This window comes from Spinacia oleracea, chromosome 4, assembly GCF_020520425.1.
Source record: "Spinacia oleracea cultivar Varoflay chromosome 4, BTI_SOV_V1, whole genome shotgun sequence".
Classification (NCBI taxonomy): domain Eukaryota; kingdom Viridiplantae; phylum Streptophyta; class Magnoliopsida; order Caryophyllales; family Amaranthaceae; genus Spinacia; species Spinacia oleracea.
Genome location: NC_079490.1, coordinates 150,417,474 through 150,445,272, shown reverse-complemented (window position 1 = coordinate 150,445,272; position 27,799 = coordinate 150,417,474). Strand labels below are relative to the sequence as shown.

Genomic DNA, 27,799 nt, shown 5'->3' with positions numbered 1-27,799 from the left:
TGCATAATATGTTCTACTAACCAGCTATGTGGGCCATTCATTGATAAATGAATGGGTGAATGGTATATATTGTATTATGTACTGTTTTGCAGGTTATTGAAAGTGACTACTATGGCCCAAATAGGATAGAAAATATGGTCTGCGTATCATTAATTTGAATGTAAAATTGGTCTAATGCACCAAAGTTTTTAATTTAAATATGGTGTGCGTACCATCATATAGTTGTAATTAGTTTAAATTATAGCTTATCCTATTTGAAGAAAATGGCGCCTCCCATGGTGAAATTCAAGACTGAGTTTCCAATCCATTTTCAAGACGGAGTTTGAAGTTGAAGCTTCAAGATGAAGTCGCGCCATACTAGATCACATTAATATCTTATGCATGCTTTAAGTTATTTATTGCTTAAAATATGTCTTAATTATGCATGAGATTATGGCTTGATTATGTTGCATGATTAAGGATTTTAGTTCACTTAAAATCTAACCAACATAGTAAGAGCCTTAAGTTCCAAACTTTAAAATTGAGCTAAAAGGTGCCATGCCAAAATAACACTTACTTGGATAAACCTTTACATAAATCTTAGTAATAGTTTTCCGCCTAAGCGAGGTGTTACTTATTGATCCTAAAGGGGTAAGGTACACAAATAATTGTGAGTAAATGTTAGTTTTGGTGAAACTCAACGATATAAGTAAGGAGTCCTTTTATGTCGTGGCAAAAGAGATAGGTGAGAATCATGGACCATCTAGAAATGTAACCCCACGTAGATCGCAGAGATATAGATCTCAACCGGAGAGGTACTTAGGTATTTTGACGAACGAGAGCTATGACGTTCTATTACTTGAAAGTGATGAACCTGCGACTTACAAACAAGCTATGACGAGCCTTAGCTCCAAGCAATGGCAAGAGGCCATGCAATCTAAAATAGACTCCATGTCTGAAAACCAAGTTTGGGATTTGGTCGATTTACCAGATGGCTACCAAGCCATAGGAAGCAAATGGGTTTTCAAACTGAAAAAGGACAAGGATGGGAAACTTGAAGTTTTCAAAGCTAGATTGGTTGCAAAAGGTTACAGGCAAGTCCACGGTGTGGATTACGATGAAACCTTTTCACCAGTTGCAATGCTAAAGTCTATTCGGATAATGTTAGCAATCGCTGCATATTACGATTACGAAATATGGCAGATGGATGTCAAAACCGCTTTCTAAAACGGCGTTTTAACAAAAACTGTGTTTATGACACAACCTGAGGGTTTTGAGGATCCAAAGAATGCTAAAAAGGTATGCAAGCTTAAGAAATAAATCTACGGATTGAAGCAAGCATCAAGGAGCTGGAATATACGTTTTGATGAAGCAGTCAGTGACTTTGGTTTCATCAAGAACGCAGACGAATCTTGTGTATACAAGAAGGTCAGTGGGAGAAAAATTGCTTTTCTAGTATTATATGTCGACGACATATTACTTATCGGAAATGACATTCCTATGTCGAACTCTGTCAAGATTTGGCTTGGGAAATGTTTTTCGATGAAGGATCTAGGAGAAGCACAGTACATATTGGGCATCAAGATTTACAGAGATAGATCTAAAAAGATGATTGGACTCAGTCAAGCACTTATATCAATAAGGTGCTTGAAAGGTTAAATATGGCAGACTCCAAGAGAGGCTACCTACCCATGTCTCATGGAATGACTCTAAGCAAGACTCAGTGCCCAAAAACACTGGATGAGCGTAGGCGAATGAATGGGATTCCATATGCATCATTAATTGGTTCAATAATGTATGCTATGATATGTACACGCCCGGATGTTGCGTACGCACTCAGTGCTACGAGCAGATACTAGTCAGATCCAGGAGAGGCACATTGGACTGCTGCGAAGAATATTTTGAAGTACCTGAAAAGGCACAAAGATGATTTCCTAGTCTATGGTGGAGATGATGAATTAATTGTTAAAGGCTATACGGACGCAAGTTTCCAAACCGACAAAGATGATTTCAGATCACAGTCTGGGTTTGTCTTCTGCCTCAACGGAGGTGCAGTAAGCTGGAAAAGTGCTAAGCAAAGCACCATTGCGGATTCTACAACTGAAGCGGAGTACATTGCTGCACATGAAGCAGCAAAGGAAGCTATATGGCTAAGGAAGTTCATAGGTGAACTTGGTGTAGTCCCCTCCATTAAAGGACCAATAGCTCTATATTGTGATAATAACGGAGCTATTGCACAGGCAAAGGAGCCTAGACACCACCAAAGAGTCAAGCATGTACTTCGTAGATTTCACCTTCTACGAGAGTTCGTTGAAAGAAAAGAAGTCGAGATAAGCAAGATTGGAACTGATGACAACATCTCAGATCCATTGACTAAACCTCTGCCGCAGGCGAAGCACAACTCGCACACTGCAGCTATGGGAATCAAGCATGTTGGAGAATGACTTTGATGTCCTTATTTAATGTTTTAAATTTTTAGAGTTTAATACTTTGTAAAACGTTATTGGTTAACCATTCACATTAAATGAATAGAATTCATTTTTCCATTTAATTTGTGGTTTATTAAATGATGAGTCCCTTCAATTTGACGATATATTCAAGATAGACTGTCAGGACCAGTCCTGTGACTAAGAAATGTCTATCAAGTGAACTTGAATGTCAAAAGTTGAAAATGGTCCCTGGTCGGAGTTTTCTATAAAGATGGACGCATAGAAAACGCTAGACGACTAGAATGCAAGATGACTAGTAGTTCTGTTTCTTGAACTATGTGGACATGGCAATGTCGCAATCATTTGCATAGATACTTACTTTGGGAAGACTAGTATCAGACAGACCTATGAAACTTTACTGTAAGAGATGAAAATCTGGCATAAGTAAATTTCATTAAAATTATTAGACACTAATCCTCAATACCTGAGTGATTTGAGATTACTTGTTTGAGAACTGCTTACTTTGACGTTATCAACCGTCGCACCGTAAAAGGAGGCTATAAAGGCAACGCTCAGGTAATCACCTATCAAACGAAGTCTAATCTCAAGATTGCAAGATTGAGATTGTCCTTTCATAAATCGGGATGAGATGCTGAAAAGTTGTACAAGGCCACTCGGAGAGCTAGAAACTGTAAAATGCATGGCCGTGCTCGGATGAATCATAGGCTATGATTATCTATTTATTTGATCAGTTGAACTCTGAAATCGAGAAACACCTCTGGACATAATAAGGATGACAACTCTTACCTTATGTTCAAGAGCAAGCATCGAGCGACAAAGGAATTAGGAAATGCACACTTGTCCCTAAGGACAAGTGGGAGACTGAAGGAAATAATGCCCTTGGTCCAAGTATGCATTTAATGCTAAGTCTAATAAATGCGGTTCAGTATTAATTATACAAGTTAATAATTCAGTGAGATCAAATGAACTGTATGCCTATTTGACAGGCTAAAGTCGTATCACCTAATCAAAAATAACCTAAGGTCCACTAGCTAGGTAGAAAGGGAAGTCAGGATCGAATCCACAGGGAGACAGGCGTTCTTTCTACTATTAATTAATTAAACTAAACTATTGGGAACAAGATTTGGTTGATTGTTTGTAAACTAAGACTACGAACGATAATTAAATAAGTATGAATCAATATATTAAGGAAACCTAGGGCATAGGTTCACCAGCAATTAACAATCCAGGACGATGAACAATCACGATAATCAACAAGGTAATTAATTAGACTAGCATGCTCTCTCGAATCGATACTAGTCATAGACTTAGAATTAATGAGCTCTCGCTACTTATTAATCCCAATTCTACCTATTGACACAAGCCTAAACATCAAATTGCATCTCTCGAATCTTAACTTGATATTGCATAACTACGCAATTAACCTGCGCAAATCTAATTGAATAGTGGAATAAACCAATCAATAAGAATTAATCACAATGCCAACAATCACACTTATTCAATATCCCATCATATTAATTCATGGATCCCCAAACCTTAGAAATTAAACTACTCAAGCATGTTGATAATAAACAAAGCAATTAGCATAATTGAAAACATAATTAAAGCAAAAGAAATGAATGAAATAAAGAACAATACCTAATTGAAGAACAATGGAATAATAAAGTTTGAACTTTTGATTGGAAATAAAACTAAGTGTTTGAGACAATTTAGAGAGAAAACTAAGCTTAGGAAAATAAACTAAGTGTTTGATACTAGAAAATAAAGTCCCCATTAAAAATAAAAGGGCTAGTATTTATAGTTTACCCAAAATACAAGCCAAAAACCGGAATTAAATCTCGCGAAAAAGCAGAAGGGGTTGGCGTCGCCCGATCGGGCGACGCTTCGCCCGATCGGGCGAAGTGCTCGACAGTCGGCCCGATCGGGCCAAATTCCGCCCGATCGGTATAATCCCCCGTAAATTTATAAATTTTATTAATATATTTTAACGTATATTATTTATATTTAAATAAGAATTTATGAATTTTAGTAATAAATATATAATTAACGTATATTTATTTTATTTTAATTACGTTCTAAATATTTAACGATTTATGAAATCAAAATAGTTTTGAATTTTACTTTGAAAATAATTCGAATTCAGAAAACAATCCGAATCGGTTTTTGATTCATACACTCAAACCCAAATCCTAATCCTAGCCCAATTTTGGAAAAGCCCAAATAGATAAACCCAAAATAGACTCACAAGTTTCACTCCTCTCAAACCCACATACAATTCACGTAAAAATCCAAAGCAACCAAAACCCTTCTATTTCACGTGAAATACCAAACCTCCTCCCTCAATTCTCCCTCACTGCTGCTCCTCCTTACCGCCGCTGTTCACAGCCGCCGCCACCACCCACCAGCGACCATCCGCCCTTGCCGCCGGTAATTTCTTCCCTCTAGCTCCTTCGTTCTTCTCTTTTTTTTTCTCTCCTTTGGTTTCGTTCTTGCACGCCCTTAATGGTTGTTGTTTGTTCGACCAGCAACCACAGCCACAGCCCGAGTCTTGTCGCCGCCGTCCACCTTACCGCAGGCTCGCCGTCCAGCACGGTAGTTCTTCTTCTCCCTTCTCTCTTTCGTTCCCCCTCTTCTCTTTTTTTGTGCTTGCTCCCCTCACTCCTACCTCTGTTTCGCACAGCCTCCGCGAGTCGTCCTCGCCACCCGCACAGCACCACCTTCGTCGGCTGACAGTCCGTCGCTGCCGCGCCGTACGCCGCCGCCCTACCTACTTCTCTCCTCTCCTTTTGGTTATTTCTTAAACCCTAAGTTATTTAAATGTTTTAATTAAGTTTATTGATTTTTGCTTATGCTTCTTGAATTAAATTATAATTTTCAGATTTGGTATTGAAATTATAAGTTAATTATTTTCAGTTTTGGTTGATTAATATATAAGTTAGGGTTTAAATTAGTTTAGTGATTTAATTCATGTTTATTGGATTTAAATTATAAGTTATTATGATTAAATTATATTTTTAGATTATATATTATGTTTAAATAATAAATCTAATTTTCAGATTATGCGATTGCATTGAAATAATGAATTTTAATTATTAAAGCATGAATTTTTAAGGTTTTAATAGTTTTAAAATCATGGTACGATGTTTATGAATTATTAAGGTTATCGTTTTTATGATTTTAAGCATATTAATTATGGTTTGGCGAAGTTTAAACTATTTTATATTGCTGGAATTTTAAAAAGAGATGCTTTATTGGAGTTTATGATAATTGGTGATCATTAGTGTAGTAATCACTATGTTAGGAGGCTTAGTAGCTAAGTGTTGTCATTGGGGAACGTTCTAAATATGTTTAGGATGTTTTTAGAGTACGTCAGTGTTGCTGTAAATTATTAGAAATTGATTGGGGAATTTTATTGGTTGTTTTTAGGCGGAGAATTCTTTGTGGGCGACTTTTGAATTCGTTAAAGTGGCCTATCAGTTTGTTTACACAAGGTACGTACATACCTGTGTGCTTGGATGTGTGTTGTATTGAGAATATGATGAATATATTTATGAACTTGTTTATGTTGGAATTTCATGTTCAATGTCGTTGAATTAATGCGTTGAGCATATATAGAACTTTATTTATAAGAATTTAATCATGTTAGCATGGAATATTGATGCAAGCATGTTGGTTTTGTGGAACTTTATATTATTTAATATTGGTTTAGATCTTTATTGATCGTTGTTCCTCTTTAGTTTTTCACTACTTTATAAGGGCCGAGGACCTTGTTTGGTAGTTGAACCTTATACCTAATAAAGGTTTTTAAATATGGATAAAGGAAGGATTAAAATAGTTGGAATTGGCTCTTGGTTGAACGTTGTGATCACTGGTTTAATTCAAAGATAAAAGAAGTTGTGTTTACTTGTTGAATATAATATTTATGTTTGATGAGTCATAACCAAGTATTAAAAGTTAAGTCATGTAAAGTTAAAATGAGTAGCAATAGCTTTAGACTGTGCACGTCTAAAGTGACGGACAATCAGGAGTTGGGGTCATGGGTAGCCTATGGCTTTTTCTGGGGCCGGATTGATCACCGGTTCTATTTCTATTTTTATTTAAAAGTCCCTCGATATCGCAGGTCATTGGGGTTTACGGAGTCGCGCCCGTACCTCGTCTTCCTTAGTGAAGAAGAAGAAGTTTCTAGTAGACAACTCAGTCCATTGACTATTTCAATTAAAATAATGTTAATGATACAAAGGTCTAGTTCAGTCAAATATAGTCTTCAAGTCAATATATCTTGATTATCCTTGCTTATGTTTTATTTAGTACCATGTTAGGATTGTTCGTTTAATAGAATCATGTTAGGATTATTATTGATTTAGTATGTAGTACTCAGCTTTGCTAATTACGTGCTTTTGCTTGTGCATGTTGATCATGGCTATGCCTTATTGATCCTGTGATGACCCAATCTTTGGTGAGCAGTCTCTAAGGATCAATAAGCATTGTCCATCTGCAGGTTTGAAGATGTTGCATCATTGGGATCGGGAATAGAGAGCTTGTATTTAGTTTTGATTTACTAAGTTGACTTGGGTTTGTTAATTGGGACTTTAAACTTGTCGTACTATTTATATTTCCTTATTTTCGTTGGATGATTTTTGGGACTAAACCTGTAATCGATTATTTATAAACCTAAAGTTAGTTTTATGTTTTCCGCTGCAAAATTCTGAATAAGCCGTTACGTTTTCACACGGGCGATAATGCCTTGATAATTCTCTACGTTTTATATTAAAAGATTATTTTAGAAAAGAGAGAATTGTCGGGGTGTTACAAAGTGGTATCTAGAAGCTAAGGTTTTATTTTAATAAATTTTTAGGCGCCTAACTATCTAGTTATTTAAAATATATTTCTTAAAAATCGAGATTCTACGTATTATAGTGATAAAAAAATTAGTACTTTTTTTTGGGGGGCCGATTTCCTTTTATCTTGTTTGAAAGCATATAATACTCCTTATTTAAGTTCGAAATCAAATTATTATTCAAGTTAAAGTGATACTTTCGACATTTTTATTTTTCTTATTATTTATTATTCAAAAAAATAATGAGTACATTTTTTTTTTTTAGAAAAAAAAAAAAAAAGGTTCAATTTTTTTTAAGTTGTTTCAAGAGTTAGAATTCGTTAATTAGGAAATATAAATCTTTTCGAATTAATAACTTTATTCTCGAATTTATTCGCTACGCATTTTCTTAACTTATTTCACTTTATTTATTTTATATTTTTATTTATGTTATTATTCTATGTTATAATTGTATTATATTTTCGTTCTTTTGTTTCGTTATATAAATGATTCTAATGCTTTAGTTTATGAGAGATGGGTAGTATAAGAAGGGCATATAAGATAGAATTATATGTGCATTAGTAGCTAGTCAATGATAAGAAATTGATTGTTATGTATGTGCATGTGCTAATTGTTTAAGTGTTACATTTACATGTGCATAAAGAATTGTTTGATTCCACCAAACTTATTGATTATTGAACCTTGTTTATGTTTTGGCTGGAAAATCGTTAGTGAGACCTTGAATTGTTTATTTCAGGAATAAAATGTTTCTTTTCAAGTATACCAACATAGGATCCTTCGAGAAACTTGATATAGAAACCCCTGATATTTACGTGAAGAGAATTGTGTTTGGATGTGAATATTATGCTAAAGTTCAAGGGCAACCTATCTTAATGAGAAAGGATATCATAGCAGCCACTATCATTAATTGCTTACCTAACAAATTTCCATACCTAGAACTCAAGGAAAAGTTTAAAGACATGCATTCTGATAATGGAACTCCAAACTTGGCTAAGTATGGAACTTGGGATGGTAGATGGAAATATGATTCAGAAATTCTGACCACCATTATTGAAGCGGCAGAAAGTGGGTTTAGAGACGGTAAAATCGTAGGGAGTCATGTTGGGGATTCAGTTACAGAAGAACCTATGGGAATAAGTGTAAATAATGACCTAGAGGAAAATGATGTAGCTGTGGAGAATGAGAATGTAGGTGTTGAGGCAGAGAATCCTAACCCAGCGGCTCATGAGCCAACCATTGAGATCTCTAGTGATTCGGATGCAGAGCTCGAAAGTGAACAGGAGATGGAAAGTGAGCCTAATCAAGATGAAGACATGGGTGAAGATGCAAACCCTGAGGAAGACTCCGATGAAGACCCTGAAGAAGAGTTCGATAATCTTGAGATCTAAATTTCACTCCGAAAGTTTCAGGAGCAATGGATAGGCAAGAGGCCACAAATATTTTGAAGTCATAAATAGTTAATTAGCTCTTTTATGTTTTAAAGAATAAGTAGCAAAGCTACAACTGTTTAAGGTTTAAGTTTATTGAAGTTTGAAATATTCTTTATTATTTTCAAGGATGTAATAAACCTCTATGGAGTTAGCAATAAAAGTTAAAGTTTTCAAGGAATTGTTCTTTATTCTATTTTGAGGATTCCATAATACCCCAACCTCTAGGTAGTACGTCGTGGATTAATCTTCCTATTGGTTGCATACTCAGTGTGAATTGTGGATCAATTTAATTGCCACAAAAATATTAAATGATTTGAGTACATAAAGGAAGTGAGGGCCAATCTAGACCCTCATGACCAATATGATTCAAAATGTTATGCCTTATGTGCAGTGTGTAAACGTCTTTCGTGAATTATTGAGGATGATTATTTTTCAATGATTATTGCATCTTGTAGACGATCGTTGCACCTTCGTAAACGATTGTCGTGCCTTCGTAAATGATGTGTATTAATGTGAACATTGTTGGTTGAGGCGATCTTTATGGTCAATTCAAGTATTAAATTGTATGGGATAACGTATAAGTGATGTTTCAAACCTAAAGTAGAGTATACTAATTGCAGGTCGCGTTCTAGAATGGCCAACAACAATGATCTAGCTGTTGCGATTCGCCTCTTGGCGGAAAAGATAACCCAGGAGAGAACTGAGCGCCCCGATTCTGCAGGGGAAATGTTTGAAAGACTTTCTAAGGTTAAGCCACCGTATTTCAATGGGCAAGCAGACCCAACCTTCCTGGAAAACTGGATTAGGGAGTTTGAAAAACTATTTGAGGCTGTGGGTTGCCCTGAGAGTATGAGAGTAAGTCAAGCTGTCCTTTACCTGAAAGATGAGGCCGACCTTTGGTGGAAGGAAAATGGAACTAGACTAAGTGTTGCTGATGGATTCAATTGGGATTCATTTATTGTTGCCTTGAGGGGGAAGTTTTATCCTCCTTTTATGAGAAAGAAGAAAGCGCAGGAGTTCATCAACCTTAGGATGGGGAATATGACTATTGCTGAATACTATAGCAAGTTTATAGCTTTATCGAGGTTTGCACCTGAAGTGGTAGCTACTGAGGAGCTAAAGGCTCAAAGGTTTGAGCAAGGGCTGACTGATGAAATTCAATTGGGATTAGGTGGAGAAACTTTTACATCCTTAGACATAGTATATGGGAGAGCTGCTCATATTTATGGTCTGCAGTCTAGAAGGGACAAGAAAACTGTGGTAATTGGGGAAAAGATGAAAGATTTTAATGCTGGGGGTAACCAAGAAAACTTTAAAAGGAATAGAAACGGAAATAGGAATGGAAATGGAAATTTCCAAGGAGGAAACAATCAGGGGCACCACAACAACTCGAACCCATCTGAGAGAGTGCATCATTGCAAGATGTGCAGTAACAATCACCCTGGTAAGAACTGCAAAGGAGAATTAGTGACCTGCAACTATTGTCAGAAAAGGGGACATAGGGAGTATGAGTGCTTCACTAAGCACAGAAAGGAACAAAATAGTAATGGAAGTGGAAACCAAGTGAGGTTTAACCAATCTGGAGGTCAAAATTCAAAGCCTGGAGGGGCACAAAGCAATCAAGAGAACTATAATAATCCTGCAAACGATACCAAAAACCCGAATAAAACTCCAGGAAAGTTGTACATGATGAATCAGAATGAGGATGAACGATCTGCCGATATAGATTCTGGTACTTTTCTATTAACTCCGCGCAAGTTAACCATTATTTAATTCGTGGTGACTTGTTCTTTTGTTTCGTCATCTGTTGTGAAAAGTATAAAGTTAGTAGTTTTAGTGAAATATGAATTTTGAGGATAGAATTCGTCGAAAGAGAATTTTGGTTAGCTATTCCCTGAGGTGAGTTACGAGGACGTAACTCGTTTTCTTTAAGGGGGGTAGAATGCGATAGAAATTCGCGCTTTTTACCTATTTTATGTCATTTTTATGCATTTTCATGCTCATTTTAGCAAATTTTACAAGTTGATGCAAAGCAAATAGATTCTCCGCATAAGAAAAGGTGTTCATGAGTAACACAAACAGCTTTGAATTGGCAAAAGCGTGCACATAGGTGGCACAAGTACTTCTCTAGTAAGAATAAGTTAAAAGCTCTTGGGGAAAAGGTGGGAAATTTCGTGTCAAGTTTCGGGACGAAACTTCTTTTAAGAGGGGTAGATTGTAATCCCCCGTAAATTTATAAATTTTATTAATATATTTTAACGTATATTATTTATATTTAAATAAGAATTTATGAATTTTAGTAATAAATATATAATTAACGTATATTTATTTTATTTTAATTACGTTCTAAATATTTAACAATTTATGAAATCAAAATAGTTTTGAATTTTACTTTGAAAATAATTCGAATTCAGAAAACAATCCGAATCGGTTTTTGATTCATACACTCAAACCCAAATCCTAATCCTAGCCCAATTTTGGAAAAGCCCAAATAGATAAACCCAAAATTGACTCACAAGTTTCACTCCTCTCAAACCCACATACAATTCACGTAAAAATCCAAAGCAACCAAAACCCTTCTATTTCACGTGAAATACCAAACATCCTCCCTCAATTCTCCCTCACTGCTGCTCCTCCTTACCGCCGCTGTTCACAGCCGCCGCCACCACCCACCAGCGACCATCCGCCCTTGCCGCCGGTAATTTCTTCCCTCTAGCTCCTTCGTTCTTCTCTTTTTTTTTCTCTCCTTTGGTTTCGTTCTTGCACGCCCTTAATGGTTGTTGTTTGTTCGACCAGCAACCACAGCCACAGCCCGAGTCTTGTCGCCACCGTCCACCTTACCGCAGGCTCGCCGTCCAGCACGGTAGTTCTTCTTCTCCCTTCTCTCTTTCGTTCCCCCTCTTCTCTTTTTTTGTGCTTGCTCCCCTCACTCCTACCTCTGTTTCGCACAGCCTCCGCGAGTCGTCCTCGCCACCCGCACAGCACCACCTTCGTCGGCTGACAGTCCGTCGCTGCCGCGCCGTACGCCGCCGCCCTACCTACTTCTCTCCTCTCCTTTTGGTTATTTCTTAAACCCTAAGTTATTTAAATGTTTTAATTAAGTTTATTGATTTTTGCTTATGCTTCTTGAATTAAATTATAATTTTCAGATTTGGTATTGAAATTATAAGTTAATTATTTTCAGTTTTGGTTGATTAATATATAAGTTAGGGTTTAAATTAGTTTAGTGATTTAATTCATGTTTATTGGATTTAAATTATAAGTTATTATGATTAAATTATACTTTCAGATTATATATTATGTTTAAATAATAAATCTAATTTTCAGATTATGCGATTGCATTGAAATAATGAATTTTAATTATTAAAGCATGAATTTTTAAGGTTTTAATAGTTTTAAAATCATGGTACGATGTTTATGAATTATTAAGGTTATCGTTTTTATGATTTTAAGCATATTAATTATGGTTTGGCGAAGTTTAAACTATTTTATATTGCTGGAATTTTAAAAAGAGATGCTTTATTGGAGTTTATGATAATTGGTGATCATTAGTGTAGTAATCACTATGTTAGGAGGCTTAGTAGCTAAGTGTTGTCATTGGGGAACGTTCTAAATATGTTTAGGATGTTTTTAGAGTACGTCAGTGTTGCTGTAAATTATTAGAAATTGATTGGGGAATTTTATTGGTTGTTTTTAGGCGGAGAATTCTTTGTGGGCGACTTTTGAATTCGTTAAAGTGGCCTATCAGTTTGTTTACACAAGGTACGTACATACCTGTGTGCTTGGATGTGTGTTGTATTGAGAATATGATGAATATATTTATGAACTTGTTTATGTTGGAATTTCATGTTCAATGTCGTTGAATTAATGCGTTGAGCATATATAGAACTTTATTTATAAGAATTTAATCATGTTAGCATGGAATATTGATGCAAGCATGTTGGTTTTGTGGAACTTTATATTATTTAATATTGGTTTAGATCTTTATTGATCGTTGTTCCTCTTTAGTTTTTCACTACTTTATAAGGGCCGAGGACCTTGTTTGGTAGTTGAACCTTATACCTAATAAAGGTTTTTAAATATGGATAAAGGAAGGATTAAAATAGTTGGAATTGGCTCTTGGTTGAACGTTGTGATCACTGGTTTAATTCAAAGATAAAAGAAGTTGTGTTTACTTGTTGAATATAATATTTATGTTTGATGAGTCATAACCAAGTATTAAAAGTTAAGTCATGTAAAGTTAAAATGAGTAGCAATAGCTTTAGACTGTGCACGTCTAAAGTGACGGACAATCAGGAGTTGGGGTCATGGGTAGCCTATGGCTTTTTCTGGGGCCGGATTGATCACCGGTTCTATTTCTATTTTTATTTAAAAGTCCCTCGATATCGCAGGTCATTGGGGTTTACGGAGTCGCGCCCGTACCTCGTCTTCCTTAGTGAAGAAGAAGAAGTTTCTAGTAGACAACTCAGTCCATTGACTATTTCAATTAAAATAATGTTAATGATACAAAGGTCTAGTTCAGTCAAATATAGTCTTCAAGTCAATATATCTTGATTATCCTTGCTTATGTTTTATTTAGTACCATGTTAGGATTGTTCGTTTAATAGAATCATGTTAGGATTATTATTGATTTAGTATGTAGTACTCAGCTTTGCTGATTACGTGCTTTTGCTTGTGCATGTTGATCATGGCTATGCCTTATTGATCCTGTGATGACCCAATCTTTGGTGAGCAGTCTCTAAGGATCAATAAGCATTGTCCATCTGCAGGTTTGAAGATGTTGCATCATTGGGATCGGGAATAGAGAGCTTGTATTTAGTTTTGATTTACTAAGTTGACTTGGGTTTGTTAATTGGGACTTTAAACTTGTCGTACTATTTATATTTCCTTATTTTCGTTGGATGATTTTTGGGACTAAACCTGTAATCGATTATTTATAAACCTAAAGTTAGTTTTATGTTTTCCGCTGCAAAATTCTGAATAAGCCGTTACGTTTTCACACGGGCGATAATGCCTTGATAATTCTCTACGTTTTATATTAAAAGATTATTTTTAAAAAAGAGAGAATTGTCGGGGTGTTACAATCGGGCGGTTTGCGAATTCTTGACAACTGCTCTTATTTGGCCGCCCGATCCGGACCGGGCGAAGTGCGCCAGATCGGGCGCGCGTAGATGACTTAATATTCCTCTTCTTTCCGCCCGATGGTTGCATTTCGCCCTCAGCTCACAGGGCGATTTGCAATCATCAATATCCTTCGCCCATATCACCGAGTCTAACTCTCGGGGCTCGACCATAAGCATCCAAGGCTCCCAAAAGTCGACGAAAAAGGTCCCGAACTTCCTCGGGCTCGCGTAGTGGCCTAAATCACCATGAAACGGGTCTAAAAAGACCGATTTCTCATAATCAAACCTGAAACTCAAGGCACACTCAATAACGCATATTAGTACTAAAAATGGCTCCTAAGAGCTCATTAGACACATAAAAAGTACTAAGGGACGGGGGTAAAACACTATATAAAACGCACATATCACTAGCTAGAGGCCGCTTCAGTTCAAGTGGAATTAATAATATTAATCCACAGCTTACTCTTGACTGAACCCGTAGGGTCACACAAATAGTACGTGAACGGATCAAGTATTTAAAGGATTTAAATACTCCATTTATGAATATTCGGAATCGACGGATCTCGGTTCCAGTGGGAGCTGAAATCGTCAAAATGCAAATTATGGATACTCCGGAAACGATGATATTGCCGGAAACGGAAATATGGATCGTATCGGAAAAATAAATATTATCCAAGTCGTAGATGTTGCCGGAAACGGAAACATGGTACGTATCGGAAAATATTATCGAAAATAGAAATATTGCCGGAATCGGAAATATTGCCGGAAACGGAAATATTGTCAGAATCGGAAATATTGTCGGAATAAAAAATAATACCGGAATCGGAAATATTAAATATTTGTTCGAAACGGAAATTAATTCCGGAATCGAAAATGTTAAATATTGTTCGAATCGGAAATGAATTCCGGAATCGGAAAATTAATCGGAATCGCGTCGTACGAAATAAGCATCGGACGAGCTTGCTAGAAGAAGGCCCAGCACGAAGCCAGGCCCACGCCTAGCAAGCCCAGCGCGCATAACAGCAAGCCAAAGGCACGCCAGGCCCAGCGCACCAAGGCTGCGAGCAACAAAGGCTGCGAGGCAGCGAGCTCGTGTGGGCTGCGAAGCCTACGATGGGCTTCTCGCGCGCGCGGGCATGGCCTGCTTGCTTGTGGGCCGAGCTCGTGTGCGTGTTGGAGTTTGTGCATGCATCGAATCCTTAAGCGATTAGGATTAGATTAATTTTCCTAAGTTACTAGTTTTAAGTAAACTTTAATTCTAATAGAGTTAGAATTTTTGAATCCTAGTAGACTTCCAATTCCATATTCCTACTCTATAAATATGTGATGGCATTCACAAATTTATAACACCGTAATTTTCAATCATACATCTAGTTTTAAGGATTAAAACTAAGTATAATATTTTCCAAAATATTCGAACATATTCATAGAACCTTAGGTGCAATTCTAGTTAATTAAATCTAAGGCGGATCCGAACGTGCTGTGGAATATCTACAGAGGGACGACATTTGGAGTCCTATACTTGTTCTTGTTCGGTTCGGGCGCAGCTAGGGAGGGCACGCTACAAAGTGTATGTGTCCTAAATTATGATAATTCTTATGTGGCAATTAATTTGGATTCATGGCTTTATGGTTTTTCCGCATGATTTATATTCATTTATATGTATCATAACCTTACACTCCTCACCGCCGCCGTCTCCTCAGGCGTTGTCACCATCCACCGCGCTGCCATTATCCACCGCGCCTCCACCATATCCACCCTTCCATCTCCGACCGCCACCATATCTACGACTTTTCCTTTTGTGAGTTGTTTTTATGGTTTTATTAAATTTTAGGGTTGTAGTTCCTGTCGAAAATTCCTGCAATTGAGTAGGTTGTTGGCAGTTCTTTCTTGTGATTTTGTGTTGATAATTACAGTGTTGTTTAGTTAAATTGATTAATTTGAAAGTCCTCAATTGTTTGAAATGTGTGATGTTGAATTCTGCCTGGTTCTGTTCATTTCCGCAATTGTTTGCTCTATTTCAGATTGTTGACACGGAAGGGCAAATAGTTTAGAATCTGTTATGAAGCTTGTTGGAACTGAAAATTTCGCTCATTTATTCCAAATGAGAAAAACTATAAATACTCATTTGTGCAAATGAGCAAATTTAAGTGTTTACATAGAACAGGACAAGCCACATATAATCTGTTACATAGAATAGAAACAAACCAACTATGAATCAATCAGGCCATTTGCTGCAGTTGACAATGAACTTAGAAGGTTGTGCAATCCATTTAGCTCATTATTAAGTTAGTGAATTGAGTTGCTGCCAATTGCCATTGTTGGGAAGTTTTTAGTTTTCTTCTTTACTGGTGATGTTGGCACTGGGCACTTTCGATTTTGATGCCTTGAGGTGTGTTGTTGCATGCCTGCATTTGCTATGGAACCTCATCTTTTTCTATTCTCGTCTTATTGTTCGCATCGCTAGTCTTAATTGATGGAGCTGGACATTCTTGCTGACTGTTTCCGAGGCCTTTATTTTCCCTTTCTTGATCGAGTGAATGATAATTTCAAACCTGATTTTTTTTCTTGGGTATGATTTGGGGTCTGATTGTCAGCTAGTTGAGGAACTAGCAAACTGTTGTAATCTCTTATATTGCCTAATTAGTCCTCAAACTTGATTGTTTCTGTTGGCTAGAATTTTAGTACCGAGATAAATCTCCTGTAATGATTTTGTCTTCTTATTTTTCAAGAGCTTATAGAATGTTAGTACTGATATTACTCCTGCAACGAATTGCTTATTGTTGATAAAAACTTACTTTTCCTAAATTGATTAGAACTTATATCACTTACCCATTATGTATTTTAGTTTTTCTAGTCACTTTTTTTAGCTGATCGGAACTGATTTAATCTTAACCAGAAGGCCGTGCAATAGTCTTGTTATGCCATTTAGCTCACTATTGGTGCCTTGGTGGGATATCTAGCTAGCAAACTTCTAAATGAATGCAATTAGCAAAGGTATATAGCATTAGAGCATGAAGAAAAAATCACATTTTTTATGGGTGATTGCTCATGCGATTGACAAAGAATTCCTTCTAACTTTTGAGTCAGCTAATTGCATTAGCTTAGAGAGCTAACTTTCTAAGGTTGGTAGGTCATCTTTCATTGGTTATGACTTCTCCTACTTGTACCGAATGGAGATCAATAGGGCTAAGTTAAATTATTTGAAGTTTTTTTTGTCTGTGAAGTTTCTCAATGGCATGGTGGTCTGCTACATATCCTGTTTCTTAAGCTGGCATAAAATCCTGTTCTACATGAGTTTTTCTGTTCTACGTGGTTTTGGCTCTTGTTTTGGGCTAGAAACGTTTGCTACAAGTTTGGTAGGTGCCTCTATTTTAGGCTCTTCTGAAACTAGTTGATTTTTTTGGTTTTTGCTTTACTTTTGTTGATTGTATTTAAAAACACTATCCTACTAGCTCAATAGGTAGAGCATTGTGCAAATGCACAAAAGATGTGGGTTCGAATCCCACGTAGGTTAATCTTTACTTTTTGTATTGTTTTATTTACTTTTGGGTTAATGTTACTTCTTATCAGTTCATGTTCTTTTTGAGCTATTGTGTTTTTTTTTGGTAAAATAGCGAAATTTTATTACCAAAAGGTAGGAACAAACATAAACCAAACAAGGAAACGACAGAAAACATTAGAGGAGTACAACTCACTCCCTAACAACCAAACAAAAGCTACAAGAGGGAAGCCACCCTCCAACCTACAGGCAGACAACCCACAACCCACTGCAGCAAACAACTGACCACAACCAGAACCCTGCAGAGACGCCATCGACCTAACAGAGCCTGCAGAAAGCCAGAAACAGCGGAAAGCAAGCCTGCAATACCTACAGGCCAACCTGCTCAAAGCAGAACTGCAGCTAACAAGCATTCCAGCAGTCTAACCCAGCAACAGATGGACAGGCAGCAACCACACTAGAACAACCACAAGCAAAAACCTGTACTCCGAACTGTACAGGCAGCAATATTCCACACAACAAGAAAAAACAGCTGAAGTAAATTTACTTGGTAACTCTGTAACCCCTCTCAGCACCAACTTTCACAGTTTGGTTATACTTCTCAGAGCATAGGGCTGCTGTGGGAAAAACTAACTCAGCCACCTTGGGGCAAAGGGGAAGGCGGTTGAGTGACCGCCATGCTGAAACAACATACTACTTTGCAACGGAACAGCAGTACAATATTCAATGAATTGCTTGTCCACATTTTCACTTTGTTGCACTTTTCACTTCCCGAAAACAATTCTCCTGTGTGCACCAGCAGATAAGCAAAACAATGCAAGCGCATGCAGATGATAGCTTCCACTTTCATGACTTTTTTGTCATTTAGCATTATGAACCTTTAAGCTAATATTTAATATTTTCTCATCTAAAAACAATGAGCAAATGTTTAAAATCCGTACTTTAATATTTGCTCATTTAGACACAATGAGCAAATTTTAAAAATCCGAACTTTAATATTTGCTCATTTAGACACAATGAGCAAAAGTTTAAAGTTCGGATTTTAATATTTGCTCATTTAGACACAATGAGCAAATGTTTAAAATCCGAACTTTAATATTTACTCATTTAAACACAATGAGCAAAAATTAAAATTGAAACTATAATATTTTCTCATTTAGACACAATGAGCAAAAGTTTAAAATCCGAACTTTAATATTTGCTCATTTAGACACAATGAGCAAAATTTTAAAATCTGAACTTTAATATTTTCTCATTTAAGACACAATGAGAAAATGTTTAAAATCCTAACTTTAATATTTACTCATTTAAAAACAATGGGCAAAAATTTAAAATTGAAACTATAATATTTTCTCATTTAGACACAATGAGCAAAAGTTTAAAGTTCGGATTTTAATATTTGCTCATTTAGACACAATGAGCAAAAACTTTTGATCATTCTGTCTAAATGAGCAAATATTATAAAATGATCAAACAAATTTGCTCATTTAATTTTTTTTTGTGCATTTAAATTTTTTTTCTCATTTAAAATTTAATATTTGCTCATTTGGACACAATGAGCAAATGTTTAAAATCCGAACTTTAATATTTACTCAGTTAAAAACAATGAGCAAAAATTTAAAATTGAAACTATAATATTTGCTCATTTAGACACAATGAGCAAAAGTTTAAAGTTAAGATTTTAATATTTCCTCATTTAGATACAATGAGCAAAAACTTTTGATCATTCTGTCTAAATGAGCAAATATTTTAAAACCTCATGTTACTTAACATTCAAAAAATTTGCTCATTTTTTGTAGGTCTATTTCCTAGCTGAACTTGCTCTGATGAATTATGGTTCCATCTCCTTTATTCCATCAATGGTTGCTTCCTCGGCTGTGTACGTTGCTCGGCACACCTTGTTCAAGGAACCTGTTTGGACCGAGACTCTCAGGACTTACTCCGGGTTTTCAGAGTCACAACTCATGTAATTTCCTTGATAAAAAACAACTTCTTTGCCTGTAATACTCGAGACTGGATCGATTAACTGACTTGATTTTTCGCGTTTTTGTTGATATTTTCAGGGAATGTGCAAAGATGCTGGCTAACCTGCACTCAGTAGCCACTGGACACAGACTGCAAACTGTGGACAAGAAATACTCAAAGTCTGAAAAATGTGTTGTGGCATTCTGCTCACCACCAAAGTCTCTTCTTGGCTTTGAGTTCGTCGTTAGTTTGATGATATTATTAGTTATGATTCTTTAGATTAAACTCTTTTGTCATTGCTGATGATAGCATAAAAAACTTATCAAGTAGTAGTATGATTTGATTTCATTTATGTTGATGAAAGTGTACAACTCATCAACCATATAAGTAGAATAATTTGTACATTCAAAACATTTGCTCATTGTTTATAATTTACACAAATGAGCAAATATTTTTGCTCATTTTTTAAAATTTAAAGTAAAGAGTTGCCTATGTATGATTCAAAAGTAAAGGATAATCTAGTAGGAGAACTAATGTCATAAACAAAATACAAAGGGTTGCCTATGTAGGATTCGAACCTACATCATTGTGCAATCGCACAAAGCTCTACCAATTGAGCTAATAGGCATAACTTGCATGTCGGTGCCAACACAATGCGAATCCGTCTTTCCAAGCCACCTTACAACTCATTAAGGAGACTCCAACTAGTCAAGATTGTATGAATTATTAAAAATATAGCCTAGCTGATGCAACAACTCTCTGTCTCGCTCCCATATCAGAACACTAGCTTCGCCTTCTCAGGATTGTCAGTCTGAAGCTGTTGAGTGATGATGTTAGACAATAATCAGCATGCAGACAAGACTCAACTTTACTGCAATTCCTTTTATCAATATAGCTCCAGAGACCGATAACATATGCAGTAGACCTCATTCTCACATTCTATGCTCCATATTTGGGTGCCTTCCATAGCTTAAAGACCATCTCATGTAAAAATCTATCAGCTGCTATTGCAAGGTTTCCACAGTTCTGAAACGATACCAGAAATTAAGTCACATTATCCAGACCAAAAAATTGTGATAAAAAAGACCCTTTATGATAATCTTGTATAATAGACACACCTCTTTGAATTCATTGAAAGAAAACTCTTGCGCCATATCCTTACGAGTTACAGGATCCTGCCATTATGCTATTAAAATCGGCAATGGTGCCTGTGAAAAAAATAGTAATCCATGAAGTAGTTCAATGTGAATATGTGAATAAAAGGGAATCAACGGTTTTAGTACCTAGCTTTGACGAGGGAAGAGGGACTGAAGGTCAGAGTTGTTTCCATCATGCAAGGACAATAGTGTTAAGTTCGGATCATCTACTGTGACAGCTCTATAGCTCATGACGAGTGTTAAATGCAAACGGGGTGCAATTCGGACCCATGTTGGGCTACTTGCAATATTTACAATCAAATTCAAGCAAAACAAAAACAAAACGAGCAAAATAATTCCCCCAAATCAACTCAATTCGAGCATAACACCTAACTGATTCGAGAAACAACTTGCTGCCCTCCCATGTTTCTATTCTGTGGCGGACAGTTCTGATTATCCGTTTGTACGTTCTGATAAGGCATCACACATAGAACTTACAATAAGAACTAGATTAACCAACAAATTTCAGCATTAATCTACAAGTAAATAACTCGTTGTTGCTATGTTTTGATGATTACTTACTGATAATGGAAAAAGGGGATACAACTTCAGCAACAGATGCCCCAATTTCCACACCTTGAACCAGAATCTTAATGGCTAATGTCTAAAGACGTGGTGTCTAGAACCCAAAATCTCCCCCACCCCCACCATGTAACCGGATCCATGTTATTTCTACATTCAGCAGCATCCTTTTCTCCAAAACACACCTCTGCTCTCCAATACACCCCTAATTCGAAAGATTTAATCTAATGAACTTAATTCAACAAAACCTAATAAAATAAATGAACCTAATACCAACTACTAATTCGAAAACCTACCAATTCAAGGATATCAAATAAAATCTAATAAATGAACCAAATACAAATACCAATTCAAAAACCTAATTCGTAAATATCAGTTGAAAATATCAACCGAGTAGGATAAGAAACACGAATAAGAGAAAAAAAACATTAATAAGAAACTAGCGGACCACAAATCAAATAGATGAACAAAAAAAATTGAAGAATAACAGCAAAATAATCATAAAAATTGAAGAACAACTATAGAGTAATTGAACGAAGAGAGAGAATTTAAAGTAGCAAAAACTGAAGAAAGATAAAAAAAAAAATCAAATACGTACCTGAAGAAGAAGAGGATCGCCAAAAACCTTGAGATTTGCAAGGAGTATTCTGAGGATTTACAAGAGGAGAGAGAAAACTGAAAGAAGAGAGAGAAAAAATTCTGAAAAATCACGTTGTGATGGGAGGTCATTCAACACGGCGTAATTACTAATTTAGCCTTAATCTTTCATTTAGTCACACAGATCGTGGGCCATTGGATTTATTTTGTTTAGACGGTTTAGATAGCTTCTCATTCTTCCCATTTTAAGGATCTTCTCATTGAATGGGGCCCTATATATATATATAGAGAGAGATAGAGAATCGGCATCCGGTGAGAACCACCCCTTAAGATGAGAAATGAGAACTAATCTCAGCCCTCAGATTAATTCAGTCAACGACTGTCATCTCGCCCGACCGAATCAAAAAATAAGGGTAAATTAGTAATTGTAACAGTGTTGAATGACCTCCCCTTTCCAAGACTGATTTTCATTAGCCTTTCTCTCTCTTCTTGCAAATCCTCTCTAAGATCGATTGTTTTCTTCGTCAACATCTTCGATTCCTCTCATTTCTTCACCTTTGCGATTTCCCCTCTTTCAATTCACCATGTACGTATTCAATTTTCAAATTTGTTTCAGTTGTCGCTATTTTGATTCCTGAATTTAGGGTTCGAAATTTGATCGATTTGTTGAAGTATTTGCAATGTCAAATGTTGAAGTTAGGGTTTCAATTTTCTTTAATCACCATCTTAATCTTTAATTTCCTTTATGTAATTTGATTAAAGCTTCTAATTTTATTGTCTAGCTTGTTCTATAGCCTAGTTTATGTAAATTGGTTGATTTTGATTGATGTTTGTAGATGTCGTGTGACTTTCCTATCAATAGATTTATACCTTGTTCCAGAATTGACAAGGCTAGCTTAGAAGCTTATGATACTATCTATGGGAAATGATTCATTTTTATTCCTATTTTATTAATTTTCTGCGTGTTCATTGAATTCCTTGATAATGGTTGCAATGTTTATCACCGTGTTTTTGTTTCCTACAAGTGGAATTTGATTTTAACATGTATAAATATGCATTTTGATGAAATACCCAATTGATGTAATTTCCTGCCAAAAGGTGCAATTTGCAAGAAATTACTTCTAGGTTTGAGCCAGTGCCTATCAGTTCACAAAAAACATGTTGTGTTCTTCTTGTTTAAGTTGTGTGTTGATGCTCGTGTTCGTCTGTTTTTTCTTTGTTGTGTGCTTCATTCAGTTAGGAAGTTGTGGGTGCATGATGTTAATGGTGGCGTAAGAAAGAAGATTGATGGGTTGTATGTTGGCTGGGCAAGGAGGAGATGTGGTCGTGGAGGTGAATGTGTGGTGGATTCATGGCTGGTGTAGGAGTGTTTAGTGCTGGTTGGCAGCAGGGATAATGGTAGTTGATGGTATTGATGTATGTTACAGTAATTCAGATGGTAACTGACTAGGTCTGTGCTGATCAATTTGGCCTTTAGTTGACTTTAGCCTTTGTTATGTTGTTTCGTTGTTGGTGCTGGAATTCTGCTGGGCATTTCAAGCAGGATATTGCTGATCAACACCTTAATGCTCAGTGGTTTTATTTGCTTTTAATAAGAAAACCTTCACTTTGAATGATTTCAATTTACTTTTCTTGGTTTTTACTTTACTTTTTAGTTAACTAGCATACTAGCTCAATTGGTAGAGCATCAAAAGATGTGGGTTCGAATCCCACGTAGGCTCGTGTTTACTTTTTGTATTATTTTATTTACTTTTAATTGAAAAACCTTTACTTTAACCTATGTACTCCAATAATCAGAGTTTTCTAGTTTTCTATTTTTATTTACTTTTGTATTTTTTCATTTACTTTTAAGTTAAAAACCTTTACTTTGACATCCAACCATATATTTCTTTTTATAGTTTGTTTCTTATAGTTTGTTTCATTTTGTATTGTTTGCCACTTTGAAATATTTGATTGTAATACGTTTTTGAGATTTTCTGATTTACTTCTAAGATTTCTAGTTTACTTTTGAGTCTAAATTATTTACTTTTGAGTTTTTTTTGTTTACTTTTTGAATACTTCTTATTAATAGTGCAACGAAAGTCACATATATTCATAAAGATTTGATGGTAGCTTGAAGGCTTCTATTCAGTAGATCAGGGTCGTAATAAGGGCTATCAACTTTGAACAATTTGCATTAGGTGCATTAGGTCTACAGTAAAATATTTTGATTTGAATTTTTATGAGATAATTTTGAGTTATTATGATTTACTTTTGAGATACTTTGATTTACTTTTGAGTTTCTTTTATTTACTTTTGATTTTTTTTTAATGTACTTTTAGAGATAACTTGTGCATGCAGATCAACACTGTGTAGATCAATGTTGAACAGAACAGACAGCAGCACCAACTGAACAGAAAAACAAAGCTGAACACTCCGGAGCAGTGCAAACAACCTAACCATCCACCTCTGCAGGCCAAGCTTTGCAAGCAGAGGCAATTGCGTGTCTTAAAGGCCTGAAATGGGCTCTAACAGAAACATAGCTTCACTTAGGGTTCTCTCGGACTCGTACCTGCTGGTGGAGATGCTAAGGGATGCAGGGCTAGTTGATATCAGGCTACGTTGGACGATCTAGGAGATTCACTCAATTGGGCAAGGTTTAGGATACTACAGCATTACCAAAGTTGAAAGGGCTCCAGTGCAGCGGGCTCACTCTCTCACTACTACAACTTCTTCTCTCTTGTTTCTTTTTCTAATCCTTTGTAGTTTCTTGTTCTTTAAGCTAAAAAAACTCCATTTTGTTTATAATTTGTTTAAGAGTCTTTTATTTACTTTTCAGTTTTTGTAATTTACTTTTGAGTTTTTTTTTTTTACTAAGCAAGTATAGTGGTATATATATTGCAACAAACAACTTTACAAACTAACTTCTCGAGTGGACAGGCCCACTGAAAAAGGAACAAGCAAGGCCCAAACAAGGCCAGAAAAAGAAATTATCCCTCTACAAGGGAAGTATACCAAGTATGATCTCTATGGCTAATGTTTCTAGGCAAAATTGCTGAAATCCTGCACTGTACATGATATTTAATGGTGCTGCGAACCTTATCTACACTGCGTACTTGAGCATTCCACAGAGCATTGTTCCTTTCTTTCCAAATATGGTAAACTGTACACATGACAACAGCATATAGAACCCCTTTCCTGAATTTTGTAACTGACTTTTTGTGTAACCAGTTAACCAGCTCAGGTAAATTCCTGGTGCACCTGATGCCCAACCATAAACCAATCTGATGCCATCATCTCTCACTAAAATGACATCCACTGAAAAGATGCCTGTGGTCCTCAACTACAATGCCACACATCAAGCAGATGTTATCAATTGTAACACCAATCTTCATTAGTTTGTCTTTGGTGTTCAATCTGCCTAGCAATGCTAGCCATGTACAATGACACATTGCTTTACCTACTTTTGAGTTTTTTTTAATTTACTTTTGGGGTTTTGTTTATTTTTCAGTAAACCTATGTAGGTTTGAACCTACATCCATGTACAATGACACATTGCTTTACCATTTGAGCTAATAAGTTAATGACTTGGAGTTTCTTTGCTCGATCATTAGCAATTACCGCATCGAAACATTTTGATTTACTTTTTAGGTATTTTGATTTACTTTTTAGTTATTTTGATTTACTTTTTAGTTATTATGATTTAATTTTGAGGTATTTTGATTTACTTTATAGTTTCTTTTATTACTTTTGAGTTTTTTTTTAAAAAAAAAAAACTTACTCTACAACCTATGTAGGAATCGAACCTACATCTCCTATGCAACTGCATAGTGCTCTTCCAGTTGAGCTAATAGGTTTTCACAAAACATTTAAGAGAAAATTATAATTGATGCGTCATTGTTATTTAGTTTACTTTTAGATAGATTTTGTTTACTTTTGGAGAGATTTAGTTTACTTATGAAAGTAGTCTGTAGAGATGACATTATGGTGCAAGGCTTGTCCTTGCTACCTTCTTACGAAGTGCATTACAAGCAAATGATGAACTGAGGATGCTGCAATCTGTCACTGAATATTCCACAGACCTGAAGGTTATTCACAGTGATGGAATGCAGCGTACTAAAAGATACCCGTAAATTCCTAGTGATGTTTACATTCTATCCACATATTTACAATGTGTCTAAGTAGTGAACTAGAAGCTACACTCCTTGGGAAAGTTATACATGCAATGCATTACGATCTGGAACATTTTATGTTCAAGAAACAAACAGGCTTTGTATACCAAGTAAGCAAGTAAAAATGCAAACAAGAAACTATTGTTGATGATAGGCGTAGTACACTACTACTATACTAAGAAATTCATGTTTTAAAACTGCAACGATTATAAACCAGCCATCTGCCAGTGCGTAGAGAACTAGAGACCATCCGCACCTGGTAGAAACATTGGATGGAGATTTGAGAGTTCTGGTGACATTCAGTATAATTATTTACTTAAACCGAAAAACAAAATTGACCACAACAACTCACAAAAAGCTGCAAGCACTCACTTTAACACCCGGCGACACACAATCATGCCTCACTGCATCGTAAACTAACTATGCAGCTTTGAAACAACCCTATCGCTCTATCACATACACTTATATTTTCCAGCAGAGATCTTTATACAGAGGAAATGAGCACATACGTCTTTCCGGAACACATGATCAGGCCTGACTGCATGATTGCAATAATAAGAGGCTTCCAACAACTTTGAACCAGTCCTAATATTTTTTTCTAAGACACTAACACTTAACAAACTACTTTCATAGCTGATGTTAACCTACTGCTAAGCATATACAGACCAAGCTCACAAAATATGTACTTCAAACTCAAACTAGAAAAAATACCCACAACTCTCAGCCTACTAATCATCTTGTTCAAGTATTACGCATCTGGAGATTTATTTTATTTTAGGACAGATTAAGTTTACTTTTCTATAATTTTTGTTTACTTTAACGGATTAGCATGTATGCCAAGATATAGTTTTTACCACAATCATCTCTAATTATATTTTTCTAAAAATCAAAAAATTTAATTTATGAAAGCATATAATGAAATCAATTCAACGACATTTTACTAGATGAGATTTATTTTTAATAAATTAGTAAAAATATATGGTCAAAATTGGTGTATGAATAGTTTTGCATTTTTTTTTAAAAAAACGGGGGAATTGAAGTATAAAGTTTAGAGATTTTACCAATTGTCAGCAACTTTAGAAATTACTGGATTACAAAGAGTAACTATCTATAATTTCTAAATAACATGTAATGATTGGCTAGTCATGTACTTCCTCTGTATTTTAAAAAAAGATACACTTTTCTTAAACGGCTGTATTTTAAAAAGAGATTTACTTTTCTTTTTTGACATGTTTTGGTCTCCACTTTCATTATACTAACATTTCTCTCTTTCTTTTGGTCCCCACACTTACTCATATCATTTTTTTTATTATAAATAATTCACCCATTACCCCCACTTTCATATTATTTTAATAAATTCAACTCACTCTCATAAAACTATATGCCGGTCAAAGTGTATCTCTTTTTAAAATACAGAAGGAGTAACTTTTTCTGACTTATGTGTGGTTCAACGTGGCTAAAAACTGATGTTGATGCACTACTATATATCTTGAGAAAATGATACGAGTACATGATTGATGAGCCCTATCATTCATTGTTCAATCGTCGTCATCGAGATTAGGTTTTGCTTTCCAATAAGTCTGAAAGAATTAGAGGGAGAGAGGAATTGTTTCCGTGCCTTTCTCATTGCTTGGTTGTTCAGTTATATACAAAAGAGAACAACGTAATCTTAGGCTAAGTGAAAGCAACTAATTACGTAATCCTAGGCTAGAATATTTCACCTAAGTATACACTTGCCTAATACAAAAGATACGAGATAATCAAAAAGATTATTTACATAATATTAACATATTCTATCACACCCCCGCAGTCGAATCGGGAGGTAACCGTACGCTGAGACTGTCCCAAAAATCCTCAAATAACACCAACGGAAGCCCTTTGGTGAAAATATCTGCTATCTGGTAACGTGAGGGAACATGTAACACGCGTACCTGTCCATGAGCCACCTTTTCGCGAACAAAATGAATATCCATCTCAATATGTTTAGTGCGCTGATGCTGGACTGGATTACCTGATAGGTAAATGGCACTAACATTATCATAATAGA

At 35.8% G+C, this 27,799-nt stretch overlaps 1 protein-coding gene and 3 long non-coding RNA genes across 4 annotated transcripts; all 4 read left to right on the top strand.

Annotated features, from left to right (window-relative positions):
• The first annotated feature begins 3,380 nt into the window (after positions 1–3,380).
• LOC130459824 (uncharacterized) lies at positions 3,381–7,115 on the top strand. The gene is made up of 5 exons (XR_008919470.1): positions 3,381–4,856; positions 4,955–5,021; positions 5,110–5,218; positions 5,856–5,920; positions 6,894–7,115. It is a non-coding gene; the product is annotated as an uncharacterized lncRNA (long non-coding RNA).
• A 4,131-nt stretch (positions 7,116–11,246) lies between these two features.
• Positions 11,247–13,653, top strand: LOC130459948 (uncharacterized). Its single transcript, XR_008919713.1, has 5 exons — positions 11,247–11,394; positions 11,493–11,559; positions 11,648–11,756; positions 12,394–12,458; positions 13,432–13,653. It is a non-coding gene; the product is annotated as an uncharacterized lncRNA (long non-coding RNA).
• A 5,518-nt stretch (positions 13,654–19,171) lies between these two features.
• On the top strand, positions 19,172–19,565 carry LOC130472025 (cyclin-B1-2-like). The gene is made up of 2 exons (XM_056842430.1): positions 19,172–19,287; positions 19,385–19,565. The coding sequence occupies exons 1-2, from the start codon at positions 19,181–19,183 to the stop codon at positions 19,563–19,565; spliced, it is 288 nt and encodes a 95-aa protein (XP_056698408.1). The 5' UTR covers positions 19,172–19,180.
• A 2,476-nt stretch (positions 19,566–22,041) lies between these two features.
• LOC130459949 (uncharacterized) lies at positions 22,042–24,411 on the top strand. Its single transcript, XR_008919714.1, has 2 exons — positions 22,042–22,187; positions 23,942–24,411. It is a non-coding gene; the product is annotated as an uncharacterized lncRNA (long non-coding RNA).
• Positions 24,412–27,799: the final 3,388 nt, after the last annotated feature.